This window comes from Erythrolamprus reginae, chromosome 3, assembly GCF_031021105.1.
Source record: "Erythrolamprus reginae isolate rEryReg1 chromosome 3, rEryReg1.hap1, whole genome shotgun sequence".
Lineage (NCBI taxonomy): Eukaryota > Metazoa > Chordata > Lepidosauria > Squamata > Dipsadidae > Erythrolamprus > Erythrolamprus reginae.
Genome location: NC_091952.1, coordinates 145,333,894 through 145,348,455, shown reverse-complemented (window position 1 = coordinate 145,348,455; position 14,562 = coordinate 145,333,894). Strand labels below are relative to the sequence as shown.

The window sequence follows — 14,562 nt, the reverse complement described above, 5'->3', positions numbered from 1 at the left end:
ATGTGTTGTATGGTTTTTAAATTTAAAAGATGTATGGAGAAAAGTCAACTCCCAAAAGAATAAATATACTTTCTTTTCCAACCCTCACAATTCATGATGCAGGACTGAGATGATGTGGATGGACCCAGAAATGGAGATAGTTATTGCAGAAATAGAAGTAGCACCTAACACCTGGGTGGATCACAATCCATGAATAGTTAAATGGAAAGGAGAAGCAAAAAGGAAAGGAAGATGGGACCATGAATCAGAAGGTTGTGAAAGGAAAAAAAACCCCACCCAAAATGTAGAAAAAAAATTAGCATTTTTCTTAAGAGAAAATTGGAAATAACATATAATCACTCAAAATTTATGGGGCACAACAAAAGCCTATGTGTGGGACATTACAATAGTGTACACAATATGAAGAAATAAAAGAAAAAAGAAACAATATAAAGAGCTACAAGGGAAACTAATTAGAATCCAAAATGCAGAAAGAACCCCAAAATCAGGAAATTAAAAAAAGAAAAAGACATAACCAAACATAAATTATATTTAATTACACAAGAAGTAGTAGCCCAAAGAATTAGATTAATTAGACAAAACTATTTCGAAAATGTCAATAAGGCGGATATGGCTGGCCTACAAATTAAAAAAAGAGAAAGAAAAGAAATTAATACAGCAATTAGAGATGAAGAAGAGATGATACATTACCAGAAAGGGGGAAAAAGGTATAGCAGTAAAGTACTTTCAACCACTGTAGATTTGAGAGGAAACAGAAGAGGACATCAAACAATACATATAAGAGAGGAATCTCTCATCCCTGCCAGACTCAATAAAAGAAATATTAAATGAGAAAATAATGATGTTAGAGTTGAGGACGACAATTCAAAAACAAAAAGATAAGAAAACTCCAGGACCGGAATTCTAGCAGAATTCTATAAAGAAATTCAAAAATCATTAGAAGACTTATTATTGGATGAATTGGATGAAGCTGTCAGACCAAAGCCAGATTGCTTGGAAGTCTTGGCCTGCCACATTATGCTATATTCTTTTGGAATGTTTCTTGATGTGGGAAGTTGGGAGGGGCAGTTGCATGACGAGTTAGGGGTAGACAAAATAAATTCCTTTTAGAGATTTCAAAGTCATCCTTTGTCAGCACCAGGCCAGAAGAAGATGGGTGTGCACAGACCCGGTGGCAGAAGGTCCATGTGACGAACCTGTAGGTGTGGGACAGAAGAATGAACTTTAAATTGAAAGTAGAAATTCTGGGAAATAAGATTTGGGTTTCCCCAGAGACGTGCCAAGTTGTCTCTAAGAATAAATTGGAACTATGAGGAAGTCTTTGCCTTGAACTCTGATTTAAACTTAGATGTTAATTGGAATGCTGACAGAAGAATTAGAACAAGCTAAGATACCAAAATTCTGGACAGGCACTAATAATACTCATCTCTAAATATAACACCAAGAAACAAAAGATGCCAATTATAAAATATTTATGGCAATATTGTCAGAAAGAATTAAAAATATAGTAAACAAAATTATATACCTGGATCAAAATGTATTTCTACCCAATAGGCACATAAAAACAATATACAAATTATAATGAATGTATTAGAGTATTATGAGGCAGAAAAACAAGCAGCACTGATATTCATAAAAAGCCTTTGATAACTTAAATTGGGATTTTCTTATAAATCTATTAGCCGTAATGAATTTTGGAGAGAAATTCATTGGAATGATCACAGCAATATATTTTAACTGGAAGGCAAAAATAATATTAACAATCTAGCATTTATCATTGAAGAACTTTTAGAAACTGGGCAGATATCAACCAATTTGGTAAAGTAACAGGCTTAAAATAAATAAAGAGAAAACTAAGATACTAACCAAAAACCTAACAATAGACAAAATGATGAACTGGAGGAGAAATTGGGAATCTCAAAAGCCAAGAAAGATACTTGGGAGTATGGGTCAGCGGCAAAATGTATTACAATAAAAGAAGATAACTATAATAAATTGCTGCAACAAATACAAACATATTTGGAAAATTGGACTAAACTACAGATGTCTTTCGCAAGTTACTCAAGACCCATGAATATATCGCCAGGCATGGGGGAATTAAGACATCTCCCCCAGGCTTTCTTATATTTTATGTTTGGTATGTATGTGTTGTATGGTTTTTAAATTGTTGGGGTTTTTTAATGTAATTTTATTATTAGATTTGTTCCATTGTTATACTGTTCTTATTGTTGTTGTGAGCCACCCGAGTCTTCGGAGAGGGGCGGCATACAAATCTAATAAATTGAATTGAATTGAATTGCTACTTGGCAGAATCTCAACAATTAAAATAAACCCAAATTACTTTATCCTTTTCAAACAATACTGATAAAACTGGGGGGGGGGGGAGAGAAAAACTGAACTAAATAAAATGGTATCGAAAATTATCTAGTCTTGGAATAGCACGTATCAAACTTAAACTTTTACAAGATAACAGAAATAAGGGTGGTTTCGGTCCCCCAGACTGGGAACTCTATTATCAAGCTGGCTCCAATCTTCCCCCGCAGGGAGGCGGAACCAATTAAGTTGTTCCGCCCCAGGCGCCTGATGGATCCAGAAGGTTTTCAGAAGGCACTTGGGGTTCTTCCAGATACACTCGTCCACAGTTCGGCAGAGTCTCTGGCTGAGGCCTGGAACAAGGCGGCAGCGGAGGCCCTTGACCGAATTGCGCCGTTGCGCTAGACCCCGTAGAGCTCCATGGTTCAACGAGGAGCTCCGGGAGTTGAAACGCCAGAAGAGACGTCTAGAGAAGCGATGGAGGAAGAGTAAGTCCGAATCCGATCGAACACTTGTAAGAGCTCATATTAAGACTTACAAAGTGGCGCTCAAGGCGGCAAGATGCGCGTATCATGCCATCTTGATTGCATCAGCAGAATCCCACCCAGCCGCTCTGTTAGAGTGACCCGTTCCCTTCTTAACCAGGGGGGAGTTGGGGAGCCCTTACAGAGTAGTGCCGAGGACTTTAACACGTTTTTCGCTGATAAAATTGCTCGGATCCGAGCAGATCTCGACTCCAATTGTAAAACAGAGTCGACTGACAACAAGTCAGTCGAGGTGACTAGGGCTAAACGTCTTTGTCCATCTGTCTGGGGGGAGTTTGACTTGGTGACACCTGATGAAGTGGACAAGGCCATTGGAGCTGTAAGTTCCACCACCTCTTTACTGGATCCGTGTCCCTCTTGGTTGGTTTCGGCCAGTCGAGAGGTGACACGGAGCTGGGTCCAGGAGATTGTCAACGCCTCCTTGGGGAGGGGGTCCTTCCAGGCTCCTTATAAGGAGGCACTTGTGCGCCCCCTCCTCAAGAAGCCTTCCCTGGACCCAGCCGTGCTCAATAACTACTGTCCAGTCTCCAACCTTCCCTTTATGGGGGAGGTTGTTGAGAAGGTGGTGGCGCTTCAACTCCAGCGGTCCTTGGAAGAAGCCGATTATCTAGGTTCTCAACAGTCTGGATTCAGGCCCGGTTACAGCACAGAAACTGCTTTGGTCGCGTTGATGGATGATCTCTGGCGGGCCCGGGACAGGGGCTTGTCTTCTGTCCTGGTGCTTCTTGACCTCTCAGCGGCTTTCGATACCATCGACCATGGTATCCTTCTGCGCTGGCTGGAGGGGTTGGGAGTGGGAGGCACTGTTCTTCAGTGATTCTCCTCCTACCTCTCTGGTCGGTCGCAGTCGGTGTTAGTGGGGGGTCAGTGGTCGACCTCTAGATCTCTCCCTTGTGGGGTACCTCAGGGGTCGGTCCTCTCCCCCCTACTATTTAATATCTACATGAAACTGCTGGGTGAGATCATCCAAGGGCATGGGGTGAGGTATCATCAATATGCCGATGATACCCAGTTATACATCTCCACCCCATGTCCAGTCAACAAAGCAGTGGAAGTGATGTGCCAGTGCCTGGAGGCTGTTGGGGCCTGGATGGGTGTCAACAAACTCAACCTCAACCCAGACAAGACGGAGTGGCTGTGGGTCCTGCCTCCCAAGGACAATTCCATCTGTCCGTCCATTACCTTGGGGGGAGAATCATTGACCCCCCTCAGAGAGGGTTCGCAACTTGGGCGTCCTCCTTGATCCACAGCTCACGTTAGAGAAACACCTTTCAGCAGTGGCGAGGGGGGCGTTCGCCCAGGTTCGCCTGGTGCACCAGTTGCGACCCTATTTGGACCGGGAGTCACTGCTCACAGTCACTCATGCCCTCATCACCTCGAGGCTCGACTACTGTAACGCTCTCTACATGGGGCTACCTTTGAAAAGTGTTCGGAAAGTTCATATCGTGCAGAATGCAGCTGCGAGAGCAATCATGGGCTTTCCCAAATATGTCCATGTTACTCCAACACTCCGCAGTCTGCATTGGTTACCAATCAGTTTCCGGTCACAATTCAAAGTGTTGGTTACCTATAAAGCCCTTCATGGCACCGGACCAGATTACCTCAGGGACCGCCTTCTGCTGCACGAATCCCAGCGACCAGTTAGGTCCCACAGAGTGGGTCTTCTCCGGGTCCCGTCAACCAAACAATGTCACTTGGCAGGACCCAGAGGAAAAGCCTTCTCTGTGGCGGCCCCGACCCTCTGGCACCAACTTCCCCCAGAGATTAGAATTGCCCCCACCCTCCTTGCCTTTCGTAAGCTGCTTAAAACCCACCTCTGCCGCCAGGTATGGGGAAACTAAGATATACTTCCCCCCCTAGGCTTTTACAATTTTATGCATGGTATGTTTGTATGTATGACTAGTTTTTATATAATGGGTTTTTAACTGTTTTTTTAGTATTGGATTTTGTTGTACTGTTTTACTGCTGTTGTTAGCCGCCCCGAGTCTGCGGAGAGGGGCGGCATACAAATCCAATAAATAAATAAAATAAATAAATAAAATAGAACAACAGTTAATTAGGTGGAATAAAATTCACATCTCACTATCAGGGAGGATAGCCACAATTAAAATGTCTATATTACCTACATTTTTATATTTATTCCAGACAATCCCAATAAAATTAAACCAAAAATTTTTCACCAAAATAAACACAACTATTTCAAAATTTATCTGGGCGGGGAAAAAACCAAGGGTGAGATTTAAAGCTTTACAAGACAGAGTAACACAAGGCGGATTTGGACTACCAAACTTCCAAGTCTACTACGAAGCATCGGTCCTTTTATGGGTAAAAGAATGGATAACCCTCCAAGACCAGAGACTCCTGGCCTTGGAAGGACATAATATTCTCCAAGGATGGCATAGCTTCCTATGGAGCGAAAAAGAAAAAACTCCAGTATATTTTAGAAGTCACATGATCAGGGACTCCTTAATAAACGTGTGGTTAAGAACTAAAAAAGAACACTACTACAAAATCCCAAGATGGTACTCCAGTCTTGAAGCACTTAGACACCCTAACTTATTTCAAACACAAAAAGTGTTGAACTATAATCACATACTAGATGAGAAAGGGGGTATAAAATCTAGACAACCACTACGAAATCAAAATATCGATATTGACTGGTGGTCCTATGCTCAAATTTTGACGAAATGGAATAAAGACAAAAAGAAAGAAGGAATCCAAGAAAAAGATACAGTGGTACCTCATGATACGAACCCCTCGTCTTACGAACATTTCGTGATACGAACCCGGGGTTCATGATTTGTTTGCCTTGTCTTAAGAACCATTTTCCCCTTACGAACCCGAGCCGGGGGCGTGGGCTCTCCTACTGCGCATGCGCTCTACCTTGTGCTCTCTTACTGCAGCAGGGATTTCCCTGCCTTGTGACTGTCATTTCCGGAATTTCCTCCCTGCCTCCCTCCTATTCCTCCTCCTGTATTCCGCCTCCCTCCCAGCCTTCGGGCAGCATTCGCCTTCCTCCGCCGCCATCGGCACCCAGCTCCTCCTTGTCTTCTCATTTCTTTACAAGTTGAAAGTCGGGCGGCGGCGCAGAGGCTGAGGGCGGCGAGGGTGTGTGGAAGAGGCACCTAAGGCAGAACTTTCAGCTTCTGGGTGGATGGGAGGAGTTAAGTGGCTGGGCTAGCAAAATCTCCGTGCTGCTTAATTTCTCCCAAAGCTGAAAGAAACGCTGGTAAATAAGAGCAGAACTTTCAGCTTCTGGGTGGATGGGAGGAGTTAAGTGGCTGGGCTAGCAAAATCTCCGTGCTGCTTAATTTCTCCCAAAGCTGAAAGAAACGCTGGTAAATAAGAGCAGAACTTTCAGCTTCTGGGTGGATGGGAGGAGCTAAGTGGCTGGGCTGGTAAAATCTCCGTGCTGCTTAGTTTCTCCCAAAGCTGAAAGAAACGCTGGTAAATAAGAGCAGAACTTTCAGCTTTTGGGTGACTGGGAGGAGCTAAGCGGCCGGAGGAATCAATGTAAAACGCCGCTGGGCTGTAGCTCCTCCCATCCACCCAGAAGCCGAAAGTTCTGCCTTTTGTTTACAAGCCTCCACGCGTTTCTTTTGGCTTTGGGCTGCTTGCTCTCCCGGAAAGACCCCAGCCCACACCTTCGGGAGCTTCCCAGCCGGGTCCCTTCCACGGGGCAGTGGCCACGGCTCCCCCCAGTTCTCCCGCTGACCCTTTTCACACACGCACACCATCCCCAGTCTCCGCGCGGCCGGCTGTCATCTTCTAAAGAAGCAAGAAGAGGAGGAGGAGCTGGGCGCCGGTGGTGGCGGAGGAAGGCGCCCAGCTCCTCCTCCTCTTCTTGCTTCTTTAGAAGATGACAGCCGGCCGGCGGCGCGGAGAATGTGGCTCGGAGGCTGGGAGGGAGGCGGAATACAGGAGGAGGAGGAGGAGGGAGGCCAGGAGGGAGAGGGGGAAGGAGGGAGGGAGGAAATCAGAGAAGACGCACGTACAAACCGCCCGTGCGTTTCCCTCCCTTCCCTTCCAGTCATTGCAAGCCGGACAGTAACTGTTGACTTTTCCGTTAATCCACCCACGAGGCTCCCTCCGGGCAGCCTGCGCTGTCTCCCCCCGTCTCCCCCCCTCCACCCACACCCGAACAAAATCCGAATGCCGGCGGAAATGAGGCAAAAGGGGTGAATTTTGGGCTTGCACGGATTAATCGCTTTTCCATTGATTCCTATGGGAAACTTTGTTTCATGTTACGAACTTTTCACCTTACGAACCTCCTCCTTTCACCAATTAAGTTCGTATCATGAGGTATTACTGTACTATAATTGATAAAATATTATTAGGATATGGGGAAAAATTTATAACCAAAATGTATAATTATATAATGGGGTACACTATGGAAACTGAATTAGTAAAAAAAAAAAAATGATTACCTGGGCTAAAAACATAGGTCATAGCATTTATATTGAACAATGGGAACAAATGTGGAGAAACCTGAAAATTACTAAATCAGTTCCGTATAAAGAAAATCTACAAAAAATGTTTTATAGATGGCACTTATCACCAACGAGACTGGCCAAGATCTACCCCAACATAAAACCAAACTGTTGGAGATGCAATAGCAAAGTCGGAACCTTCTTTCATCTATGGTGGACATGCCCTCCCATAAAAAAACTATGGAAAAAAATTCAAATATGGATACAACAAATCACAGCAATCTCCTTAAAATTTACACCAGAAATATTCCTCCTGAGTATAATGGACTTGAAAAATAAAAAAGAAGACACGTACCTAATACTACATATAATTACAGCTACAAGAATCACAATAGCACAAAATTGGAAAAGAGAAAATACACCATATGAAAGAGAAATTATTTAAAAAATTTATGACTGTGCAGAAATGGATAGGCTCACCCAAAAACTTAAAAATAAAGAAGATTCGAAATTCTATAAGAATTGGGAAAAATTTACGACTGGGTTAAAAATAAAAAACAAATGGAGAAAGGGAAAAAATACAAGGAAATATTATAAAATGTGGATATATTAAAATATTAAAATATTAAAATATGAATGGATAACATGGAAATGGTTATACAAAACATAGAATTCTGAATGATTATATCGGATTATTATGAATACTTTGATCAATCCAATACGATTTCTTCTCAACTGTACTTTAGAAATGTATTGATAAAAATAGAATAACAACAAAACCGCGGCAACCATATGCCGCCCAAACTAACAATCTAAACCTTTTTAGAACTATCATAGTTCAGTGGGGGGAAGGGGATGGGAGGAAGAACCAAAAGACTTAAAGGATAATGAACTATAGTGATATACTATTTTAACCATAATAGGTGATGATTTTGATTTGTTTATTGATTAGACAATATATAACTGAATAGAATAATCATATCATACCCGCGAGTATATGTTATCATAATGTTGTTAACTAAGATGCATCTTCCTCCTTTTGTATATAGCTTTTTGTAAATTAATAAAAATTATTTTTAAATAAAAATAAATAAATAAATAAATAAATAAAGCAGCAGCCTTGACATGGCTGAAGGACTGGATCAAACTGAAAAATAAAACAATATTAACAATAGGAGCCATGATCTCCAACTTAGCTGGCATGTTTTCCTTTGAGAGGGAAAGAATAAAACCCATTCATATTTTCAGAGGCATATAGTAAGAGATGCCCCATTAAAAATTTGGGGAAAAATGAAAAAGAGTCACTATAGGAAAAGCCCAATTTAGTTATCAATGATGGAGACAATGATATATCTAAACCAGGGGCGGATTGCACCTCCCATTTCTACCGGTGCGATATGCGCAATGCTTCAGGTGTCTTGTGTGTGTGTCCCAGCATGTTTTTGCGTCTGCGCATACTCAGGAAGCAAAATCTTGTGCGTGAGATTTTAGCGATTTTTTGGTTCTGCGCATGCGTTTTTAAAGGTGATAAATTGCAACTCTCCCCTTCTGCTTCCTGCGGTATGCACATAAGGAAAAACATATGAGGGAACGCGCGCATGAATATGAGTCATCATCATGATGCTCACGCAGCACACCAATAGGCAGGTAAGAGCAACCCGCCCCTGCTTCCCATGCAATGGGTCCCAACAGCCCTTTTCCCACTCCCATTGGGTCCTAAGACTAATGGCCTAATTCCCCTCAGGCCAAACACCCCCCTCTTCACTTACCTTTTGATGGCCTTCCAGAGCACTGGAATGGATTGCTTCTTTGTGCAGCCACATGAGCAGTTCTGGAACAAGGGACAAACTGTTTCATTTTGTTGCCTTAATGAGGTCCACACAGCACTGTAGAAGCTTTCTACAGTGTTTGGAAGCTTCTGCAGTAATGTGTAGACCCTGTTAAGGGAGTAAAATGAAGGAGATTGTCTGGCAGCTGCCTCTTCGTTCCTTCCTATGAGCAGGTGTGACACAATGGCAGCTGCCTGGGGGTTGTTTCTGCATAGCTCAGGGACATATGCCTCTGCCTGTCTTTCCCAACATGAGGTCCAGAGAGCTTCAAAAGGTGAACGTGATGGGTTATAGGCATGTGGGGAGGAGGTATAAGTGTTACAGGGTCCTGGCAAGATGGGATGGGGGGGGGGAGTAGAGGGGCACTGCAGCATCCCTGCAGTCAGTTGAAGGGCGAATAACCACAGGGACACTGCAGCCCTTGTAACTTTGAAACAGGGTTGTATGTAATTTTGGAGTGTCTGTTGTAACTCTGAATGTTCATTAAATGATCTGTGGTGTCTGAAGATACCTGTAGTATTGGCTGAGAAGCTAAATACCTATTGCATTATAAAATAATCACACTGTTAATTGGGCTATATTATCATGTTTTAAATAGAATAGATTGCAGGTCCATATTACTAATATTGCATCAGGCAGACATAGGACTCTTTGTGACCAAACTCCGTATAGTCTAGAATTCTAATTATTGGCTTGACCCAGATATGATTAAGATGCACCTTAATTCCTGAATCCCACAGCTCAGACACAAGCTTTAGTCTTTCTTCAAGAAGTTTCTTTTGAGCAGATGCTACAAGCACCTGGGTCTCTGTTGTTCGGATTTTCTCTTCAGAAGCCTGATGGGAAAAAAAGAGTTGAGGAGAGAGATTTATAGAAATACAATAAGAATATTATTGCAATTCATACATGCAACTCAGGTTTAATAAATTACTATACTGATTTTCATCATATTGATGTCCCATGGAACCATACAAACCTGGCTTGTCTCCCAAGCTTACTATACAATGATTAAAACTTTCCAAAATATTCAAACGTCATAAAACAGGGTTGGAAGGGAACTTGGAGATCTTCTAGTCTAACCCCCTGCCCATGGCAGAAGATCTTATAACATTTAGGACTTTCTTTGGGATGGGATGTATACACGTGATAATAGAAAGAATAACAGAATTCCAAGACAGGCCAATAGAGCTGGAAAGGATCTCAGAGGTCCTCCAGTCCAACCCCCCAACTAAGCAGGAGACCCTATATCATTTCAGATAAGTGGCTGTGCAATCTCTTCTTAAAAACAAGCAGTGATGGAGCACCCACAACTTCTGAAGGTAAGCTGTTGTTATATTTTAAATCATTATGTTATGAGCCAGCCAGGATTATGGTACATAGGATTGGTGGCAGCCTTTTAGGTTGGTCGTCCGTCCATCCGTCCGTCCGTCCGTCCGTCTATCCATCCATCCATCCATCCATCCATCTATCTGAACAGATATAACACATTTGATAATCTGACATGGTATGATGACTACTATTGTAGAAATGGCTATCATGGAGAGATAGTCATTTATATAACATCAATTTCACTGAATGCAAATTAGTAATGACAAGGGATAAACAATCTGACTGCAAATTAGGTCCAAACTCAATACACAAAACATGAATTTGGACTTAGTGAGACAAAAGAATTCATAAATGGCAAAAAACACAGAAGCCCACAGAGAGAAAAAACACTAGAGGAGATGCGGAGAAAATTTTGAGAAGGAAACATCTTTTTATCCTGACATTGACCATTTCATTTCTGTTCCCTGATCAGAACATATATACTTGACCAGAGGTTAAAACAGTTTTACTTCAAACATTTACCCACTTCTAGAAAATCTAATCTAATTAGAGAGAAGCTTTCAGGTAAAAAAAAAAGCAAACAAACTTTACCTCCATTTTTTGTTCCATAATGGAAAAGACCCGTTCAATGCCAATGCTGACTCCAACACAAGGTACTTTCCGACCCTTGGGATCGAACATCCCTACCAACCCATCATAACGGCCACCTCCAGCAACACTGCCAACACCCACAGGCTCCTCTACATGATCATTTGGTTCCTGGAGAAGGATAGCCTCATATATTACTGCAGTGTAGTAATCCAAACCACGAGCCAGACTTAAATCAAAGGAAATCTGTAAAACAATTTTAAACTCTCTTAAACAGAATAGAAACACTCAGCTCAATGTAATTAGAAGAACAAAAAACAGAATATTACCTGATCTGAAATGCCAAAAATATCCAAATATTTGAATAGCTGTTTCACTTCCTCAAGTCCTTCCCGAGCTAGTTTATTTTGTGACAGCTTTGGATCTTGGAGCAATTGTTCAATTAAACTGAGCCCACCTGTAGAGATAAGACATATAGGATTGATGCCTATATGAATGATTCAGTACCAGTACTAAACCTTTATCCTTCCATTTAACTCTCTTTTGTTTGTTTCTCATGCAATGCAATTTCATTTTTTCTAAAACTGGAATACAGTCAGGAGAAAAAAGTACATCCTCTGAATTCTAAGTTTTTATGTATCAAGACATAGTAAAAAAATAATCTAGTCCTTAGCAATTCTTAAAAGAAGGTAAATCACATCAGATGAACATGATGACATCAAAAAAAATCAAAAAGGAGAAGCCATGTGTGAAAAACTAAGTACACACTTATTGTTTCCATAAGTATGAAGAGTCTAAGTAGCAGCCAGATGCTGCTAATCAAGTGCCCTTGATCAAATTAATCCTCAGCAAGTGTGACTTTCTCTATAGAAGCCAAAGTTTTAGGAGTTTGTTGGTCTCCAGTACTGAGGAGTGGGCTAACACAATGCCAAACAGTAAAGACATCAGCAATGATCTCAGAGAACAGCAATTGTTGCTTTTCATCAATCTGGGAAGGGTTATAAGGCCATTGCCAAACAATTCACAGTCCATTATTCTAAAGCAAGGAAATTTATTTACAAGCAGAAAACTTTCGAAACAGTTGCCAATATTCCCAGCAATGGATGTGCCAGGAAATTCACCCCAAGGTCAGACTGTGCAATGCTGAGAGAAATTTTATATACCATATTTTTCAGAGTATAAGACACACCTTAGTTTTGAGGGAGAAAAACAAGGGGGGAAAAATCTGCCTCTGCTTCCCAGCAATTTGCCTCCCAGGAAACAGCACAGATGATATACACCGGTAATGGCTAATCTTCTTCTCTTTGTATGCCAAAAGTGGGTGTGTGCATGACAGCACACACAATGCAATGCTTGCTCAACAACCCCCATGCTCCCCCTGCTCCCCAGGTATGCATGTGTGACCCTCCTGCGCTCCCCCGCCCCCTCCAGAGGACCTCCGGAGCTCGGGGGAAGCCGTTTTCACCTTCGCAGAGGCTTGAGGAAAGCCTCCGGAGCCTGGAGTGGACAAAAAAACGGGTGGTGTAGCTGAGCTGGGCAATGGCTTGCGAGCGGGGAGAAATGGCTCTGCTATTTAAAAGAAGATACTATAGCAGAGGTCTGCAACCTTGGCAACTTTAAGCCTGGAGGACTTCAACTCTCAGAATTCCCCAGCCAGCAATGCTGGCTGGGGAATTCTGGGAATTGAAGTCCTCCAAGCATGAAGTTGCTAAGGTTGAAGACCACTGTACTATAGCACTGGGCCTCTTCAGATCAAGCATTTATTTTAAAAACCTTCTTCATTTTGTTCAGTTGCAATAATAATAAATCTGTATTTTAAAAATAATTCTAATAATTTGAACATTCTACAGACATTTATATTTATTTTCATCCTCCCAAGGCATTGGATTATGAGTGTAGGCACTCGCACATGCATGATACTGCACGCACATGTACTTTTGGCACCCGAGGGAAAAAAGGTTCACCATCACTGGGCTATGGTGTTTTAAGTTTGCTATAAGAGAAAGCCAGAGATTGTAGTTGGAAGCTAATGTGCTCCAGAATGCTGATTCATTCATGATTGATTGTATGTCTGATAGAGTTTTGTGTGAAACTCTGTTACTCTCTGAAAGTATTGAAATGTTCGTTAGCAGTAATCTTTGATATTTAAGACAAAGACAGGCTGGTAGGAAGATTATAGTACTTCTTGATATTGACTGATTAAATGTGAATAACCTTGTCTGTTCAATTGGACTATGCTATTTATCTAAATGTAAATTATTTTATGAATCTGTTTGTGACTAGATCATTACTCATCATTTACTGGATATCTACTGCAATCCCACATTCCTAAAAGCATGTCCCTCGTAACTCAGGGGTAACTATGATCACTTTTCCTTAACTCTATCTGTCCGTCCGTCCGTCCGTCCGTCCGTCCATCCATCCATCCATCCATCTTAATTACATTTCATAATCTACAGATCTCAGGTAGCACGTTAAATGTCAAGAGTTCATGACAGTGCAGTTAGAAAAAGATTGAACAATTATTGTTTGTTTGGAAGGCTTGCCAGAGGAAAGCCTCTTTTCTCTAAAAAGAACATGGCAGCAAAGCTTAGGTTTGCCAAGTTGCATCTGAACAAATCTCAAGACTTCTGAAACACTGCCCTTTGGACAGATGAGACTGTCATAATCACAGTGTCACATTTGCTAAAAATGAAATACAGCATATCAACACAATAATCTCATGAACCTTAAGCATAGTGGTGGAGAAGTGATGATTTGGGCCTCTTTTGCAACCATAGGATCTGGATACCTTGCAGTCATTGAGTCAACCATGAACATCTCTGTATTGTATTGTAGAGTCAAATGTGAGGCCACCTTTCTGACAGCTAAAGCTTGGCTAACAGTGGGTTGTGCAACCCAACAATGATCTCAAGCACATCAGCCAATCTACACAGAATGGCTTAAAAAAGAAAAGAATTAAAGTATTGCAGTGGCCCAGTCGAAGTCAAGATCTCAATTGAAATGCTGTGGTGGGATCTCAAGAGGGCTGTGCATAAAACAAATGCTCACAAATCTCAATGAACTGAAGCAATGTTATGAAGAAGAGTGAGTCAAAATTCCTCCATAATAATGTGAGAGTAATACAGAAAAGTAATACAGAAAATGTATTAGGTTATTATTGCTTAAGGTGGGTTCTAAATGCTATTGAATCATCCATGGCTTGTCCATTATGGTTTTCTTTCTTAAATGATGAAAACGATGTAATATATCATGTGTTGTTCATATGAGGTTGTATTTACCTAACTTTAAGAACTGCTAAGGAACAAATGATTTTTACTAAGTCGTGACAGAAAAGTATAATTCAATTCAATTCAATTCAATAATAAATCTTTATTGGCCAAGGATAATTTGACACACAAGTATTGATACATAAAACCATATATAGTAACTCAAACAGCCTATATTTTTTCCCACTTTATTGCCATGATGGCAAACCTATGGCGGTATGTCACAAGTGGAACGCAGAGCCATATCGGTGGACACGTA

At 41.5% G+C, this 14,562-nt stretch overlaps 1 protein-coding gene across 1 annotated transcript in view; it reads right to left on the bottom strand.

Annotated features, from left to right (window-relative positions):
* HARS1 (histidyl-tRNA synthetase 1) overlaps positions 1-14,562 on the bottom strand; it is a 63,901-nt gene that overhangs the window by 11,203 nt on the left and 38,136 nt on the right. Inside the window, exons 9-11 of the mRNA XM_070746885.1 lie at positions 11,364-11,491; positions 11,038-11,280; positions 9,837-9,953 (exon numbers count right to left, since the gene is read on the bottom strand). Coding sequence (XP_070602986.1) covers positions 9,837-9,953; positions 11,038-11,280; positions 11,364-11,491 — 488 coding nt within the window. The remainder of the gene's footprint in view (positions 1-9,836; positions 9,954-11,037; positions 11,281-11,363; positions 11,492-14,562) is intronic.